This window comes from Polypterus senegalus, chromosome 3 (assembly GCF_016835505.1).
Source record: "Polypterus senegalus isolate Bchr_013 chromosome 3, ASM1683550v1, whole genome shotgun sequence".
NCBI classification, from domain to species: Eukaryota; Metazoa; Chordata; class Cladistia; order Polypteriformes; family Polypteridae; genus Polypterus; species Polypterus senegalus.
Window position 1 is genome coordinate 246064051 of NC_053156.1, and position 20438 is coordinate 246084488.

The window sequence follows — 20438 nt, forward strand, 5'->3', positions numbered from 1 at the left end:
TTGACTTATTTATTCATATCTAATGGAAGGTGCACTGCACTTGCTTTGCACTTTGTTTTGTAGAATAAAAGCACTATTGCACTTTGCACCATACTTTTGCCTTCGTACATGTTCTCATTGCCCTGGCTTATCTCAGTACATGACTTTTGACGATTCCATGTTCAAAGGAGACAAATTATTGAAGAAAAAACTGAGCAAACCGTCAACAATAGCTGAATTAGTAAACAGTCAACATAGGTTCAGATAGATAGACAGAACATGATAGATCATGTTTCACTAATATAATTGAATTCTATCAGGAAGCAGAAAAGAATAAAATAAGACAAGTGTATATATTATTTATAATGATTTTCCACAAACCTTCTGATAAAGTCCCACAAGAGAGGCTTGTGACAAAACTAAAAAAATGACAGTTCAAGGCATGACCTATTAGTTTAACACAGGAAGTAAAGGGTTTTGGGCAAAGTACTTCTTCAGGATGCTATTAAAACTGGTGGGCAAATTGATAACAAATGAATTTCAATATAAATAGTTTTAAATTATTGCATACAGGAAGTTAAGAATGTTAAATTCTAACACAAAATTGGTGGTTTGACATATTTGGAAGTACATACTATGAGGAATTGTACTTGACTCTTCACCTTCTACATCCAGAAGCCATTAAGAAGGCTAATATGCTGTTAAGGTATATAGTTTGAAGTGTACAGAATAAGTCAAGGGAGGTTACACTTAAGTTGTACATTACATTAGTGAGACCTTGTTTGGAATACTAAGCACAGTTATGGTCTCCAAATTACAAAAACAAAAAACATGCTAGCATTAAAGAATGCGAGCAACTAGACCAATTCCAATTTACATTCAAATATATAGAGATTAAAGAGTGACATTATTGGAAATTGAGCAACTGTTCCAAGTTGTTATTTGTATAAGTATTATTTGAATAAGTAGTATGATAGACAGTAGGACTTTACAGACCCACAAAAATCAACTTGATGTTATTTTAGAGGAATTATGGCAATGGGACTGACAAGGTTTCTTGGGCAGAATGGGATATTCTAATCAAAATTGTTCTATTTTCAGAAACCTGAAATTTTGCTCCTTATGAGTTTTTGACATTAAGCTGTTGTAGTGTTCTCAGAGACAGTTGGGCAAAATAACTAAGAAGTAAAATATACAAAATTGCTTTTCACACATATCAGTGGCATAACTGTGTTCAAAGTTTATGCCTTAGCTAAAATGCCAAATATGAAGTATTATCCTTGCCAAAATGAAGTGCAATTCAACACATAAAATGCACTAAAATATTATATTATACAATATATATAGCATTTACTACATAACTTGCTTCATAACACAGTACAGCAAGTTGGAGCAAGTATCCATATACAACTTTGGGTGAGGATATTCCAGGGTTAAAACCTGGCATTGTCCCACTCTAGAATAACTCCCATTCTTAATCAGCTGCTCATCTAGTATTAAAAACATTGCAATATTTTTCTATCCACAAGGTGGAGCAGAAGGCTATGTAAGGAATTCTGTGAGCAAATTGTTTTTATATATATATATACTGTACCATGTTTAGAAGGTTTATAGTGTACTGTAAATGCTTTACAGTGGACTTGGAAGATCGGCTAGTTATACTGCTTTCTTGTTAATCTAATAGAGTTAGAATAAATTTCACAAATTAAGTCACAAAGCCCTTTCATACTGAAGCTTACAGAAAGACGCCACATTTTTAAAATTTTTACTTTACTTTTCTGGTTTAATAAAAAAAATTGATCACAAAAATATTTGAGCTCAAAAAAAATTGTAAAAATGGGAAAAAAATCGTGCTAATATTTTTGTAAATGATCATCAGCTTCTTTGAGCTTTCTTGTGAAAACTTTGTCATAATGATGTATTTCCTTTGATATTTTCAATCCTAGTAACATTACCTGTAACTACTGACATGTTATGCCCATTTCACACAATAAAAACAATATGAAACAATGAACTCTGCTGCTTATTTTTCTAAGTATTTATTTCCTAGATTTAACACAGTTCATCTGATTTCTGAATGCTTTCTACTTCTAAAGCATGAAAAGGCTAAATTATCACCAAATTTTAATTCAGATTTATTTCACTCATATGTGACACATCTAATCTTTTTAGAGAAGTATAAAAGTATAAACTCACATAATCAGAAGATTTGGATCACATTTTACATGTGGTGCTAAATCCAATACAGAAATGTATGATTAGCATGCAAACTGTGTTTAAATACTTGAATAAGTAGTATCTGAAAATTTACACTGTTTTACTTCACTTTTTATGCATGTCTCATCACACTTTTGCTTAGAAAAGCAAGCTGGATTAGAATATTGATGCTGTGTGCTGCCAGTATGCTATTAGTATTCATGGCATTCTATTTGGTTACATCTATCTGCTGAATTTGTTTTTATTAATTTTGCACAGGCAAGGCACTTTATGGATGGATATTAGTATGTACTCATAATAGACATGGAAAGCTTGTAAAACTAAAATCAACAATTTCAAAAATCCAATATGAGCCAAAAGCAACATCAAAACACTTTTAACTTTTAAGTTTGTATTTTAAGATATGCAATATGAAAATTCCACTGACTGAAGCTAATTATTTTCTTTCAAATAACCATCAACTGTAACTAGGGGTTGTAAAGTAATTTACCATTTATTGTTATTCTTCCTTCCTTTAGACTGGTACACTTGAATTGGATTGGCTCTTGGCTTGCACCAGATGCTGCCAAGGTCACACTTTCCTCTCTGCACACTAATAACTCACACAGAAGAGTCAAGATTTTTCTGAATTGAATATTAAACACAGTTCTGTAAGCTGAGTTATTTGTGCTATACTGAATTTTTCTTTACACTTCAGCCAATTATAATATTTTCTTTGCCTAGAATTAACAGAAAAATGCTTAAACCTTTGAGAGTATTTTGTTGCTTTATAACTACATATTATCTTTTACAAAATTTGAGATGATGGCATAATAAATATAATACTGAAAATCGTTTGCCACATACTGACAGAGACTGTCTGCACCCAACAACCAGATAATCTCTGGTAGTAACTTCAGCTAATACTGACGGCATTTTATGGAAAAGACCAAGATTTTTGAACAGTATGTTTTGATTTGTAAGAATAAAGTGACCTATTCAGTTTAAAGGTTATGAGCTACAATTGCATAATGCTGGTTGCCTAACCTTCTTTCTAGAATACTAAGCTGCAAGTGAATAAAAATGATTTTATTTATCTGTAAATCATTTGTAGATACTTACGCATGAGACTGACGCACAAGATGGTATGCAGTAAACATATGGATCTGGTGTGCTGCATTAGAATTGTAAATTCAACTATGTCCCTTTCGCGGTTTTGGAGAATTGTTTGCTAGTACAGTACTCATAAATTTGTATATACAACAAAATCATAATCTTGATCACAAATTGTTTCTAATTACCATGACAGATAAAAACATAACAGGTATGCCAAGCTCCACCTAAGCATAATAATCCAAACTTGACCACCCTTATGGGGAAGTAAAGCAAAAAATCTAAAAGATGGCAAGAAAAAAAAAAAGACTATCCCACAAATTAAAAATGAGTACAAATTAAAAATCAAAGCAAAGTAATTTAAAGGCAAAAACACATCTCTTTTGATTTAAGGAATAAAACACTGCTGTTAGTGAAAATGCTAACATATTTATGATAGGCAGCTGCATAAAAGCGACAGCCTCAATAATAAAGCTGAAAGACTGAAATGCTAGCTTTAGTAAATTATACTGCACACAAAGCAATGCAGGTTTTTTCCATCACTACTGTGTTTGAACTGCTATTTTTATACAAACTATAATTCATATGCAAGGTAAATATTCTCCCTAAGAGCCCATGTATTTAAATTGGACTTTCTCAGACTATATACCAGATACAGCATAACAGGCCTAAAAGAGCAGTTTGTGAAAATTGTTTAGTATAGAGAAGATTTATTTTGGTCAATTACCACACACATATACTTATATTTAATTACCCCATACCAAAGAGATATTTTTACTAAACCAAACACAAAGCTGCTTAGAGTTTAACATGCTAGGGCGTGCAAGACATTAAAGGTATAATTGAACTGCACAAACAAAAACAAAAGCTAAGAAACATGGTAAGCAATATAAAATATAGTCATTTCATAATAACAGAGACTCTGGTTGCAAGTCAGACATTTATAGCTTTCAGTAACCAAACCATAGTCTGTGGGCTGCATTTGCTTCATGGATAAAATGTGACAGCAACACTCTGTCCCAAAAGATTATATGGTGTCAAAGGTTTCAAGTTAAGTACATACTTTTGTCCACATAGCTGGCTACTTTACCTGCACTCTGTATTACAAATACAGTTAATAATGTTTGAACTGTTTAACTTCTATGCTTTCTCTTATTGAATAATATTGGTAAGTAATCAGTTTGATTTACACATAACAATTGATTACAGTTGTCCTCCCTTCTCATGTAATGCCAACATAACAGATGACATTATGGCCTGCAAAGCACATCCACTTGATAAACCTACACCATGTACAAAATCAGTCTGTATTTTCATAAAAAACAACTAATTACCTGCACATGGATACCTGTCAATCCCATTAAAATTTACAGTATTCTTTAGTTTTTGCCTTACAGCACTGACAATATTTACAGGTCATGTGGAAAATGAAGAAGTATTTCCTACATTGTTCGTGAGATGCACTGCTAACCAAAGTTAAAATTAATCCAAATGCATTTAAAATCTTTGTTTATAATGCATTCTTATGTATTGGCAGGCAAACTCCAGGGTCATCTTGGAGGAAACACTGCTGCTAGCAGTATGACCAGTTTACCAACCGTCAAAGACTTTTAAATGTCTTGTATTTAAATGCAAAACTCACTAACCAATAAATATCACATGTAAGTTAAGTTTAATTTTCATCACAGAATAAAGGTAGTTGCTTATTATTACACTTTCCAACTTATATTGCCAAAAATGCAACATGGCTTTTGAAAACTTAACAACTATAAACCCTTGCAACATTCAAGGAGTGTGAGATTACTTTATTCATATAAAGCGGTCAATGAAATACTGACACTGCAACATTTTACTTTTTTAGAACAATGAACAAAAAACAGTGTCAACGATACTACAGTATATTAACCTAAAAATGTATCAGAGTAAGCATTAAATATTCAGCTTGCTCAGAAACAGCCTTCCTCATTAATAACAATGTACACAGGGGATAATAAGCATACACATATAGTGTATTTGCTTATTAAAACTCCATGTGTTCACTAGGATTGTGGGATTCACTCATGAAAAGAAAACTTCAAAATATGCCATTACATACATGTCATTTAACCTACAGCTGTTTGTTATATTTTAAGGGGAAATAGGTTACATGTTGAAGTTTAATAAAGAACTTCTTTCTCATTTGATTTATAAGCCCAATGACTATATCTGGAAAGAGAGACACTGACAAATTATATTGTACTGTACTTGAGAAAAGGTTTTCGAAATAGTTTATATCAACAGCTTGGATACACCCTGATTAAAATGTGCTCATAATTTACATATAAATTTGGAGATGTTTAAAGTAATTTCCTTATTTCCAAACTTCACATTTTTTAGTTACTGAAGCAAAAATGAAAAAAGGGTGAAATGCACATAAGTTCCTCCATATGTTCCTCCATTTTCCATCTTCTTGTCCACTTCCAGGGGAACGGAATAGAAGGCACAAATCAACACTAGACAGGGTAGAGGTTCATTATAGGGCAAACACATGCAAACAGTCTTACTTAACAAGAGCCTACCAATGTAAAGTTGCCCTTTCAGGTAACATGCATATCTTTGGGATGCAGGAAGGGCACTGCAGCACCCAGATAAAATCCACAGAAATAAAGGAAGAGCTTAAGAAAATCCACAAATGCAGCTCCCTAGGGCGGAATTTGAAATCAGAAATTTTTATAGCTGTGGGAAAGCAGAGCTAACAACTATGCCACCATGCTAGTCCCTACAAATTCAGTGAAGGTAAAAACTACAGTAATGAAAATTAACAAAAGAATAATTTCCATATTAAAATATTATTCTGAATCTACCGAATAGTACATCTATCAGTGTATTATGAACCAAAAGAGGGTAAGCAATGGTAATAGATACAAAAACCCAAGTGTACCTTTAAACATTTGCATTCTGCATAAAGTTCAATATCAGGTGGCATGGTGGTGCAGTAGGTAGCACTGCTGCCTCGCAGTAAGGAGACCTGGGTTCGTTTCCCGGTCCTCCCTGCATGGAGCTTGCATGTTCTCCCCGTGTCTGCATGGGTTTCCTCCCACAGTCCAAAGACATGCAGGTTAGGTGCACTGATGATCCTAAATTGTCCCTAGAGTGTGCTTGGTGTGTGTGTGTGTGCCCTGCGGTGGGCTGGTGCCCCAGCCAGGGTTTGTTTCCTGCCTTGCTCCCTGTGTTGGCTGGGATTGGCTCCAGCAGACCCTGTAGTTAGGATATAGTGGGTTGGTAATGGATGGATAAAGTTCAGTATCATTTAAATATATGAGAAGACTAAATGGTCAAACCAAATTGATGTAAAAGAAAAGTATTAGCATAAAAAGGTATAAAAAAAAGACTTACAGCTCCTTCCTGATCCACATCAGCTCCATTTTCCAACAGATGCATAACACTCTCATAGTGGCCCTTTCTGGAAGCCCAGATTAAAGGGGTTGTTCCATACTTTAAAAGAAAAATTAATTTTAGAACATTGCCAATAGCATTCAATAGCCAATACACTGAGAGTTAAAAAAGATGAAGTATTCAGCCAATAACACGCTGTCAATATTCAATATTCAGATTCACCAAAGAGTTTATAATCAGCCAAATCTAAGATAATAAAGTATTTATTCTTACTAATTTGAGATAGCCTTCTGGGTACAAAACTGAAAGAAATGGAATGGATGAAGAGATCTGAATATCGTTTATTTTGATAATAATGTTCACAAAGCATGTTATGAAATGAATTAATTGTGTACATCAATTATGACTCTTCAGTATCTAATAGAAGACATTTTTCAAGCATGTTTACAGGTGCTAATGAGCCAATATGTAACAATGCAAATAAGCTTATATGTAGTAAAAGTATATTTAACTAGTCTCATTATTTTTATGACAGACTATGCATATGTTATTACACTTCACCTTAATACATCTTTAAATGCATTTTTGTAATTCATACTTCTTGTTACCTACAACACATTCTTTGAATTTAAAACTAACTCCACAGCTTGAGAATATTTGAAATATTTGAATTTTTGTTGCTGCAGTTGTACTTGTTTAATGACCATTATTCTTTTGCTTAAATACAGTAGTTCTTAAAGTATCATATGTATATTTTATACCTTATAGGGCTCTTTGGCGAAGACTGACACAACCATACACTCTTTAAACTGAAACTTTTTATCCAAAAGTTATAAATACCTCTACTACAGATTATGTTTAATTTTTTCTTGAAATGGGAGTGCAACCTATTACTCCTATTTTGATTAAAATGATGCATATATAGCAATGAAAAGTGGTGGCACATACAAAATGAGACTGATGGAAACATTTATGTGTGGTGCAATAACTTGACGCTTCAGTGGTCTTGACAATAAATTTGAAAAAAAAAAAATATCCTAATGCAAGATTTGTACACAGATTAATCTTTAAGAACAAAACCTGAACGAGATTCACTGCAGAAAAAAAATTAAATAAACATATTAAAACAAGGTTTAACATTCTACCAATACATATGTACACTTTTTTATCCTTCACAATATCTTGTTGTTTACAGTGCCTTGAAAACATATACAGATCTTTGAACCAACATTTACTTTTACTGAATACAGTAACAAATTTTGTACTGAAATGTTAACTGTGATATTTTTATTTCAAATGACTGAAACTCAAAATTAGTTTTTAATAATGCAAAATAGTTTAATATTAGGCAAAATCCATAGGAATATTAAAAAGGAAACATGCCGTTTGCACAAACGCTCAATCACTTTGTTCTGGAGGCCCCAACTTTATACACGTCAAAAAACCTAATCATTAAAATAACTGCCAAATTCTCGGAATAAACCCTCAACCGTTAAGAGATCATTATTCAGGTTTCCAAACAAAAAATCTGAAGCCTAGAAGAGTAAATCTTTCAGCAAGACAATGATCACAAACACTGGCATTTGTTATGCAGCAGAATAAGAGGAAAAATGTGAATTTTCTTTTACTTAAAACTACACAAATCATTTAAATGGATTGTGGGACAGCATAAGAGTAAACCATTCTTAACTCACTAAAACACTGTCACTTTTAAAATTTCCAACCATATTTAAATCACTGGTCATTGATCTTAAAAATTCTGAACTTCTGAAAACAATCTTTTTTTCAAATGTTAGTAAGCACAAGTGTAATTGCACAATATTACGTCAACTGTGTAAAAATTGAATCATTTTAGTTTAAAAAAAAAAAAAAAAAAAGAATGTAGCACTGCATTTTCCAAATGGTAAGCTAAGTATATACATCACCAAGTTGAACTTGAACAATATGCAATTACATGAAATATGGTAATACTTCTCATGCAAATTCAGAGATTACAGCAGTGAATCCTGAAATTAAAGTACACATTTCATGTTTTATTACTTACTCTGTCAGAGCAGTTAACCTTTGCACCATGCTGAATTAAAATGTGGACAATATCTGCATGCCCTCGCCCAGCAGCCCAGATGATGGGATAAACGCTAAATTGCTGTAGTGAACACAAAAAGCATTGGGGAGGAAATAAATATTTTAAACAATATTTAAGCAAACTGATAACAACTAAGATTTTAAAATAAAACTGTATTAACTATAAATTAAAATTAATTTTTTTAAATCCAATTTTTTTAGATGTAACTTTTGTATGGGTGTTACCACCATATTGTCTTTTAATGTACATACAGTTTAACATAACGTTTCCTGACCTGCTCTGTCCATTTCAGGGTTGATGCCATACTCTGCAAAAGATGCCAATCCGACACTTCCAATCTGCTGTAGAGTCCACTATTATTTAATATTCTCATGTATTTGTACATGTAATGCATGGGATTATAGCCATAATGGTACGCATACACACATTCACACAGTAACTCACACTCATTCACAATAGACAAATACGTTATTCCTAAACTATGGCACAAACACCTTGTAATTTTTAAATCTATTTACATTAGAAATACAGTACTTCATAGCACAAGAGTAACCTTTCCTAATCAAAGTCAAAACAACATGAATGTAAAAACAAAAAAAAAAAATATGTAGACATATAAATTACAATGCAAGTTAAAAGATCTCTGTAATAATTCTTTACATTATTGAAGTGTTAGCAGCAGTGGTATTTCTCCATGCATGTGTGAGCATTGTTTATCTAAGCTTCTACTACATAAGTTTGAATTGGTCGGGTTAAATGTTGATAAGTTAAACTGCTGTTAACATGGCTGCTCTGTTTCTTTGTGTAATAAAGACAAGCAGCATGCTGTTTTCGTTTTTTTGTGGGCTGAAGGTTTATCATGAACACATATTCATTGCTGACTCTCTGCACAGCATAGCATAAAAGGAACATATTGCCTAAAGTTAAGTCTCTATGAATTGAAAAGTTCAAGAATAGTAACCTGAGAGTCTGACTGCCCATCCATGTCCTCTACTATTGACAGTAATGAACATGCCAGTGTCATAGTTCTGTCAAACGGAATGTGACCATTGGACTAAATGTATTAACTTGTTGGAAAGTGATTCCCAAGTAACTTGGTATTCTTTCTGTATCTATTTTAATAATATACTGTGGATACTTTCTGACCTACCCACTTAATCTGAAACATCAGGGAACGTAATAAGATCTTCAAATATGGAGCAACTTAAGTACTATAGTTATGTGTTGACTTCTAAAACAAACCTTAATATTACACAGTATTTGATTGGCATAAATCCTAAATGGATATCAAATATAGAAGATAAAAATTATATAAATATACTTCCGAAGCAATTATCAGAGTTAACATTTTGGGGATTACAATTCTCCTAAATATAAGTGGAGTTGTAATAGTATGGCTTTTTGATATTGTGGTTTACTATTATATGTATTCTAAAATTTATTATAACATAAGCAACTGGTTGCACTTCATTTGTTACTCAGTATTTAATTAAATTACATTTAAAATGAATACTTTAATGCTTTGACAATATTCTGTTAAAAATGCAGGTCAGTATCAGAAAAACTAATATAAAAGATGTTAACTACAAGATGTCTATCGCAAATTTATGAAATAAAAACATTTGATAAAACAGTTGCCATTTTAAATTTTATAGTTTATTAATCTTCTCTAAATTATAGGTAATGAGACAGGGGAACAATAATTTAATGTAAGCATGATTTGCCAACTGCATATCATTAATTTGATTATTATCTATGCTAATTGCTTTCTTATAAAGCAGTGGAAAATTATTTTGGCAAAGATTCAGGTCATTAACACTCCATTAATTTCCCTTAAAGTTCTTTTGTGTAATTTTATTTGCATGGAGCATAGACTATTACCTGCAGCTAATATTTAGTTAAACAAGTCCAGTACCCGTAGGAAAGTTGGAAATCGTGTCTCATTTTATTAAGATTAAGATTCTAAGCATAATAAAACATGAGCAAATTAATAAGGGAAAAAAATAGTACCAGAATTACGTTTTGTGTACCACAATATTCACAATATGCTGTAAGAACAAAACATAAAGCACACAATTCCACATGTTGTTTATTTTCCTTTGGCTTCTCAACCAAAACCTTTAGTTTTTGGTTAGAGTTTACAATGGTATTTTATATATGTAAGACTGCTGATAAAAACGTTTTACAATAAAAAAGCACCATTTTACCTTGACTGCAAATAAGGTAAACTGGTCAGCTTTTTCACATTCACCACAATTTTCTAGCTATAGATAAAGCATACTTTTGTTATGAGTTCAAATCTTTTATTATCAATATAAATATGGCAATTAATATGTTTAAATGAGAATGACTTGAAAAATGACAGCCACATTTCCTGTAGCCCACATGTTGCACTAGTATATACTGTGGTTGTCACTGGCAATATCCATCCTCATCTATCCCTTGCTGTTAATGTAAGTTTCAAAATATCCCTCAATTTAGAAGTACACCATGCATAAACTGTGTGCAGTTTTGGTCTCCAGGCTATAAAAAGGAAACAGCAGTGCTAGAAAAGGTCCAGAGAAGAGAGACTAAGCTGATTCCAGGGCTACAGGGGATGAATTATGAGGAAAGACTAAAAGAGCTGAGCCTTTTCAGTTTAAGCAAAAGAAGATTAAGAGGTGACATGACTGAAGTGTTTAAAATTATGAAGAGAATTAGTACAGTGTACTGAGACTGTTATTTTAAAATGAGTTCATCAGGAACACAGGGAATCAGTTGGAAACTTGTTAAGGCTAAATTTCGCACAAACATTAGGAAGTTTTTCTTTACACAGAGAACCATAGTAATTTGGAATAAGTTACCATGTAGCGTGGTAGACAGTAAGACTTTAGGGACTTTAAAAACTAGACCTCATATTTTCTTACAAGAATTAAGTGGATAGGACTGGTGAGCTTTGTTGGGCTGAATGGCCTGTTCTCGTCTAGATTATTCTAGTGTTCTAAAGTTAAGACTAAAAATGCATCAAGTGAAAAACTTCAGTGTCTTATTTACTAGAATATGCTGCTTACCTGACCAGTAATATTTGGATTTGCACCTTTCTCAAGCAACATCTTTGCAACTTCTGTGCACCCTTTATATGCTGCCCACATGAGAGCAGTCCATCCACCCTTGTTAAAAGACAAAAAAAGACCATGCTTTATATCTTCATCAAACAACAGCAGCTACAATACAAATAATATTCATTCAAATAATGAAAATACAGAGACATAAGAAACAAAAACCTGCCCTAAGTAAAACAAGTAACGTTCTAAAGTATTTTACTGTACAACTGTGCTAAAATCTACTAAGATAGACACAAGAGAATCCCACCCATTCTGCCTGACAAGATTTTAAAATCACCAAGACCTAATTATGAACGCTCCTTCCTTAAAGTACCATCTTCTTCTTGAAATAAAATTAAGAGTTATTTTCAAAAATTCTGAAATGTAAATAAATATTGTAATCTCCACAAGAAAACACACTTGTAATATAAAGTAATCTTTGCTCTTTTTTACTAACATTTATACACGTCTCAGTAGCTACCATCTATTATACAAGACACAAAGAAGAAAATAAGACAACAATTTATAGAATTGCACAATACATCTAACCCAACATTATTAGATAAGCTCATCGATCCACTCAGTTCTGTACCTTGCTATTGAGCATTTTAGTAATCTGTAGCACAAGTCTATCCTGAAAAAAATGTGTGTGGCAATCAATTACACTGCACAATCACATAAACAGACACATTATATGGGCCCGTTTTACATTTGCCAGTCAATCCAAATGAAAATCTTTGGACTATAGGAGAACCAAAGTGACCTGTAGAAGATCCACATGAGCTGGAGTGCAGAAAAATATTTCTTACTTCAAAATGGAAACAAACTATGACTTGTTTCTTTTATAGCAATTCTATAAATTTTTATCTTAATATGTAAGAAATATGTTCAAAATCATATCACATACTTTTATTTTCTAAATGCAAATTCTTTAATTTGCTTCATATAATAACATGCTTATATCCCAGGCCTTGCAAAAGTACAGTACCAATTTTTTTTGTCTCTGGAGTAGTGAAACTTTCTGGCCTAAAACAAACTCTAGACAACATATACATAACGAACCTACATTTATTTTAGTATTTTAGTCACTAAGGATTACTACAATATTAAAAATAACATTCCTTATTGTTGCTTGGTGTTATTCAAGACTAATTTGTAATATTTTTACGTTAGACTCCTATTCTAAAATCAAAATCCTTGGAAGGAATCACTGCCACCATGCTAAGTTATTTCAAAGTGGCACTTGAGCTTTCCTACAGTGACTAATGTATATTTTCATACTAGGCATTAGTCAGAGATGACTAAAAGTAACACCTAGGAAAAAATAAGCTTTGCAAATATTAAACGAGAAGTGCATGTGTATGCATTTTATTTGGTTAAAAAAACACAAAGAATGTGCACAGTTTTTCAATAAACTATATGATGATCATATTAAAAAGAACCTGCAAGATATTTGTTCTTTGTTTGTTGGAACAGATCATGAAAAGTAATAATACCATGTCAACAGAAGATGCAAAGGTATTCTGTATATATAACTTTATAGAATAGAATATATACAATGCAATGTTTCAATTATCATGTTTTCCCAGTCAGCAACAGGCCTCAACTGTCCTATTAAAACTTATCATGAAAGTGAATTATATAATTTTACATATTTAAATGCATGAATTATAAAATTAAAGTAAAATATGTTCAGGTGAGTGCACACTGAGTCAAGAATAAATTAGTAAAGTATAATCATATATCTTTAGTCATATATCCAAGACACGTTGTTCATATCCTGTCCTATGCCTGTGATTACAAAGTTGACTGTAACTTTAGCTTGCATTGCAGTCAATTCTATTTTGCATGTATTTAAGATTTTCATTGCTTGTGAATGTCTGTTAGGGACAAATCTAGAATCTTGAAATGCGTAATCTTAATGATGTTCTGCCAAATTCAATATTAAGAAATATGAGGAATGTTAAAATAACTTATCTAAAGAAAGTTAATTGTAAATGAAGTACATACAATTCTGGTTAAAATTAAGGTCTTAACAGAAAACAAGTTTAGACAATGTGTGAGGCAAACCCTAGATTTAAGTAATCAGTAAGGACCTGAAAATGTAACATAAACAAAACAATTCCTTCCGTTCAGAAGAACAAAAACTGGCAATGAAAGTGTTTACATTAAAACAGTGCTCAGTTTATTTTATTAACACAGCATGAAGTCTTAAAGGCAACAGCTCTGCTTTCCAAATGTACACGTAGCTGCAGCTTCCAAATTACTATACCAGCAGAAAATATCTATAATTTTCTGAACATAACATATGAAATGGTAAGATCAAATTAGCCATTTATTACAAATAAATAAAAAATAAACACCCATCTAAAGTATTTCCACAGGTTACTTGTAAGTCACCATAAAATAACTTTATGCAACTCAAACAGTTATTGCACTTACCATATCCCTATGCTCAAGGTTAGCATTGTGGCTGAGAAGTTCTCTGACAATATCAATATGTCCTTCCTTTGATGCAGAAATGAGGGCTGTCCAGTTATCCTAAGGCAGTAGACAAAACGTTGTTACTCTGCATTTTCAATTTTATCATGATAGTCATTAGTGGAACAAAATTATGTAAGAATAAATCACATTAAACGAAAATTAACATCCTACATACCAAATGGTCATACCAGGTGCTCATTTATACTGTTAAAATGTTTTGACACTGTTTTAAAACGGAGTACCTGAAAGGCACTAATCTCTGCTTTCAGTGCGCGTGAAAGTATGTGTCATGAGATTTATGCCTGCTGCAGTAGTATACGCCCCATAGTTATGTCAAATTCTGACATGTTCAGCCCTCAGGTAAAATTAAAAGGTGAGACAATTCACAGTCTAATGTAATGCTTTCTCTCCTTTTCAGAAAATCCTCTTAAATCTTCAGCCCCAATGAAACATCTTTTCAATAAAACTGCATTGTTAAACTTACCAAGTTAAAAAATTAAAAAAAAAAAAAAAAGTACTTGCACAGATACATTTGCCTTTCCCAAGTCAGTTATGCGTTTTAACTAAATTCTCCTAAAATCTACCTGATTAATACAGAATTAAAACTGAAAAGAGGACGGTCAATACCACCATAACCTGCTATCACATTTCCCAACTGTATGAGAAGAATGTCAGATTCAACAAGGTTTCCATTATCTTAAAAAATGTAATTAATTATTTTTCAGCTTTTATTAGGTATAACACTATAACAATACCATAAGGTACGAAATTAAGAAATTAAATATCTTGAAAATGCAGGCTCCAACACGTACATTCCTTAATCATTTAGCTTTTTGGTACTACACAGCACTAGGAGTAGGAGAAAAAGAACAAGACAGTAGATAAATAAATGTGTATATATTCTTCAATCAAGAACAGTACTGTAATGCATGTTTCTTTCAAGTTGACTTAAAAACATTGCTGAAAATATGAACAAGAAACTAAATACATGCATACAAGTTAAAAGACAACTCTTTAGCTAACCTGGGTGTCTTACTCTTTAATATATCACTAGGGTGCTTCACCCCCTGCTCGCTTTGCTCGCCGACCCCCAGCCTGTGCTACGCTCCAGCCACTTTGCATCTCTGCCACTCACATATATGTATTTCACTTTCACCAAGCAACAAATCTTTTAATTTTTGCAGGTACGCCTCTTCATTGGGAAGAAACACTACTTTTCCCTGATGGCAACATGAATTAGATGATCTACAAGTCGCAGACTTAAAGTTTAAATCCCAAAAATATATTCGACCTCTTTTTGCTGCTACGTTATTTCACCAAGTAATAATTTCCATTTGTTTGCCCTAATGTGATCTTTACTATCATTTTTTTGAGACTTCCAAATTTTAGTACTTTCATTATCTCTAACCTGCTCTGCATGAGTATCGCACCAGCGTTTTTGTCTTCTTTACAACATTCTACTTTGTCATCTACTCTGTCTTTTATTTCCAGCCCAGGGCAAGGTTAAATCTCTTGGCACAAAGTCTCGTCTCATAGTATTTGAAATTATCTCTCTGAAAAAGTCTCGTCTCAAGTTTAAAAAGCCTCATCTCGTCCCAGGATTTTTTTATTATAATATGGAGATATATCAGTGATGCACTTCTGTGGCAGATGTAATCAGTGGTGCCTAACAGGATGGCAATGCAGCAGTTTATTTGAAATAAAATTCCATTATAACTTTTGGAAGAATTACTGGCCATATAATGCCTAAGAATTATGTTTATACCAAGTAGCTCAACAGGTCTTGAGTGATTAATTTATGAGATCATGGGATCAACTGGCTTATGGCTCATTCTTTTAGCTCTGTCACCATGACAGCCCTATTAAGAACTATCTGGTATGAAAACCTAATTTGAATCACTGAACGTAAGCCTTCAGTACCTCCATCTCATTTCAGAAGTTAATATTTACTTTTCAGAACAGTAATCACTCATACAGCTTACTGAGATCCAATTACTGAATAACACATGAGCAGATACTGCTGCCAGCAGCTGTTATACACCAACTTTGTAACCTTTTCTATTTCATTTGGTAGCATTCACAAGTGCAAAGGTCAACAGCACACAAGGTGACATCTAAGACATGGTTTGTGGATCCTTATGTTAACATGTGTAACCATCCAACTGTCATGGAGTTAGTGATGTTGTGAGTATGGGTAATGAGACCCCTATATTTTAAAACTTTAGTTGGTGATGGTGTGCCTCACAGTAGTCAGTACCAAAATGATTTTGTGCTTATCATGTACCTGTACTATTCTTATTTTGCACACCACTATTGTAAGAACTGGAACTTTGTTGTGAAAGCATACAAAGATATTTATTCATACTTTAAAAGTATCATTTCTTCCAGTGCTAATGGTAACATACCATCAGATAGCCCTATCTGATACTTGCTTTAAATCATAAAACAGAAGCAATTTTTATTTTTTATCTGAGGCACTCCACTTACATGTCCTTTAGTGGAAGTGGCCAAAATATTTAATTCTGTTTAAAGATACTTTGGTTTTCTTGCTGCACCTCAAAGATATGATGACAGGTTAATTGTTAACTTAAATCGGTCCAGAATGAGTAAGTTTGGGTAAGTGTAAGGGCTCGTTTATACTTCACGCTCAGAATGCGTACACACACGCATCATGGCTGCCACGCATTCCCAGCGTTCATTTGACGCATCCTCTGAGCACATTCTCAGAAATTAACACTACCCTTGTGCGAGTTGCAGTACCAGCAAAAACCCGGGTGGGGTGCAGTGTGATAAAAGTTGGAATGTGATGTCAGAGTCTCTGTTTACTATCTACATGTGACAGATTTGAGGCTCCTACAGGATTGATCTGCGCACTTTGATGTTTGATGAATGGTTTTGATGTGGTGAAGCAAAATGCTGACATACAAATGCATTCGTGGTGCTTTTATATTCAAGCGTCACATATTCCTGATCGTAATGACACGATACATTTTAAAAGTCTCACATACCATCTTTTGTGCCATTTTTTGCAACTTCACAATAGCAACATAATGTACAGAGCTGTATCAGAGAAAAAAATTAAGGACGTGGTGAGAAGGTGTATTTTGTGATTAAAGTAAATCGATCGAGATTAATGCCGAAATTTCCACTTTAACCTCGCAGTTTACTTTATTATTAAAGTATACTATCGTAAATGTCATCCCAGTTGTTAATCGCTACGAGCATCTGGGGCTTCCTCCTGACCTGTCAGCAGCGCCAAACAGCAATAGATCACCACATAGAACACATTAAATGTATGATATTCCAACTCTCTGCACATTTAGAATCCTTAGATTTATACTTGATATCACTTTCATGATGAAACGCATTAAAGTATGTACAGCGCATCACTTTTTGTTATGTTACAGCCTTATTCCAAAATGGATTAAATTCATTTTTTTCCTCAGAATTCTACACACAACACCCCATAATGACAACATGAAAAAAGTTTACTTGAGGTTTTTGCAAATTTATTAAAAATTAAAAAAACTGAGAAATCACATGTACATTAGTATTCACAGCCTTTGCCATGAAGCTCAAAATTGAGCTTAGGTGTATCCTGTTTCCCCTGATCATCCTTGAGATGTTTCTGCAGCTTAATATTAGTCCACCTGTGGTAAATTCAGTTGATTGGACATGATTTGGAAAGGCACACACCTGTCTATACAACTATAGTTGTATTTTGTTATGTCTATGTAATGTGGAAAAAGTGATGCACTGTATGTTACATTTTACAGATAAATCGTTAATTTCATTTAAATAATGAATACTGTTAATAATTACACACATGGGGGAGACATGGTAGCAGAGCAGTAGCGCTGCTGTCTCCAAGGGAGTCACATCGCTGGTATTCCCTGCTGGGTGTTTACATGTTTTTCCGGAGGGTTTTCACAGTGTGCTCCGGTTTCCTTCCAAAGTTATGCAGATTTGGTGACACTAAAATGACGCTAGTGTATATGAGTGCTTGTATTCACCTTGTGATGAGCCGATGCCCTGTCCAGGGATTGTTTCTGCTTCGTGCCCAATGCCAGCTGGAATGGGCACATCTCTGGAATGATGGATTTAATCATTAAACATCCTTTTCAGAGATATTGTGGCAAGGTGTCATCAGAATTTAATGGGTGTTCCAGACAATTTACAACACAGCGAAGCCGAACCTGTTCTCACTGTGATAATATCTCGCACTGCCGCCTGGTGGATTCTTCCAGATTTATGTAAAGTACACCCGCAAGTATAAACAGTAAAACGCTTGCGTAGCAGTAGCGTCCACTGGAGCATGTGTCACATCGCGTGAAGTATAAACCTGGCCTTAGACTATGCCTTTGAATTGAATGGTGTCATTTCTAGGGTTAGCCACTCTCTTGCTCATTTTGTTACCAGAAACGTCAATGCTTCATTCACCCATCTTATGAAATATATAGGTTCAGAAAATGGTTGGATGGATGGATGATGCCTTTGTATTATCAAATGCAATTTTAAACTTACTGTGAAATGATTGTTTGTTTAGATCATCAGTCACAAGTCAGGCACATAAAGGTGTTTTGCAACTATTGTGACTGAGGTAAATTGAGTGAGAAAGCAATTATTTTTCCATAAGCCTCAGAATATCCTATCTTCTTTGAACCATATAGTGTATTTCAGAATTAAGTTCCCTGCAGCAAATTTAAAATCACTAAGTTTTAAGGCTTAGTCTTAACTAATTTAGCCCTTTATTCTCATAGTAGCTGATTCGTATGTACTAAACATTGAGTCTAAATATGGTATTTGACATGTGGTACTATAATTCTTCCACTGCTATCTTGTATATATTAACCTCAAAGACAAGACAGATGTTTACATTTGTCTTTCTTGATAATGCTCCAGGCGTCATGTACAGTATATAGGAGCTGGTATCTCTTCAGAGGAAAGAAAATGAAGCTTTACAGTATTGCACTTCCCACCAAGGTCACTCAGGCAGTTATGTGGCTCAGGAATGACTAACTTTCTTCTAATGATATTATTAGTACTTTGTCACATTTTACTGTTGCAATTACAGTGATCAAGTACACTTATATAGTAATAAATTGTGAGGAGGCAATGATTGGAATATTTTCACAATCACACTATCCTTACTTGTTTGTTCATTCAGAAGATCCAGTGGCTTCTGTGAAATACTAGGATGTACTATAAGTATACAGTGCCCTCCATAATGTTTGGGACAAAGACACATTTTTCCTTGATTTAACCTTCTACTCTGCAAATTACAAAACAAACAATTCTGATGTAATTAAAGACTTTAAATTTAAGGGTATTTGCATAATGTTTGGGACAATGAACATCACAGGTATTTGTGATTACTAAAGAAGATACTTCACACCTAGTGATGTCTATTACTTAAGGGTATTTGCATACATTTTGGTCACACCATGTAGAAATGACAACACTTTTTATATATGGTCCCCTGATTTAAGGGCACCATAATGTGAGGGACATAGCAATGGTAGGTATATTAAACCAATCATATTTAGTACTTATTTCTTGCATGCAGTGACTGCTTACAGCCTGTAATCCATAGACATCACCAGGTGAGGACTATCTTCTCTGGTAATCACAAACAAAACATGTCTCTTACAACACTGAGCATGGCATTTACTCCACTGCTACTTGCAGAACTTCTTCAGCTCAATATCATTTATGGGTTTCAAAGCATGAACTTTCCTTTTCAGATCCTGCCATAACATCTTAGTAAGGTTTTGCATTTCATCATTGACTATACTCATTCCAATGCTGAAAATTTATTTTTGTTCAAGCATTCTTTTGTACAACTGTTTGTATTGTTCTCCTCATGTTCATGTCACATCACCTTATCTTAAATACTACTTCAGCAAAGAACAGATGACTTGCCATTCTATTCAGGAGTCTTTAGAAAAATAGGAGTAAAATTAATTGTGGGATGTTGTTCAAGTCGTGATTTAGAGAAGCATCCCAGAATCATGATATTCCACATCTATCAACAAAGCACAATGCTTCAGAAATAGATTTGTGTAAAATATGGGAAAAAAAGAATAAAGGAAATATATATAACTGAAAAAATCAGGTCCTAG

The 20438-nt window shown here is 33.4% G+C and overlaps 1 protein-coding gene across 12 annotated transcripts in view; it reads right to left on the bottom strand.

The window, feature by feature from the left end:
• Window positions 1-20438, bottom strand: part of LOC120526030 (kinase D-interacting substrate of 220 kDa B-like) — a 149332-nt gene that overhangs the window by 104843 nt on the left and 24051 nt on the right. For all 12 annotated transcript variants that reach the window (XR_005633064.1, XR_005633063.1, XM_039748868.1 and 9 more), the window contains 4 exons: window positions 14275-14373; window positions 11800-11898; window positions 8708-8809; window positions 6664-6762 (listed from right to left, as the gene is read on the bottom strand). Coding sequence is in view for 10 of the 12 variants with exons in the window: in XM_039748868.1 (XP_039604802.1) it covers window positions 6664-6762; window positions 8708-8809; window positions 11800-11898; window positions 14275-14373 (399 nt within the window). In the remaining 2 variants the exon portion in view is untranslated. The remainder of the gene's footprint in view (window positions 1-6663; window positions 6763-8707; window positions 8810-11799; window positions 11899-14274; window positions 14374-20438) is intronic.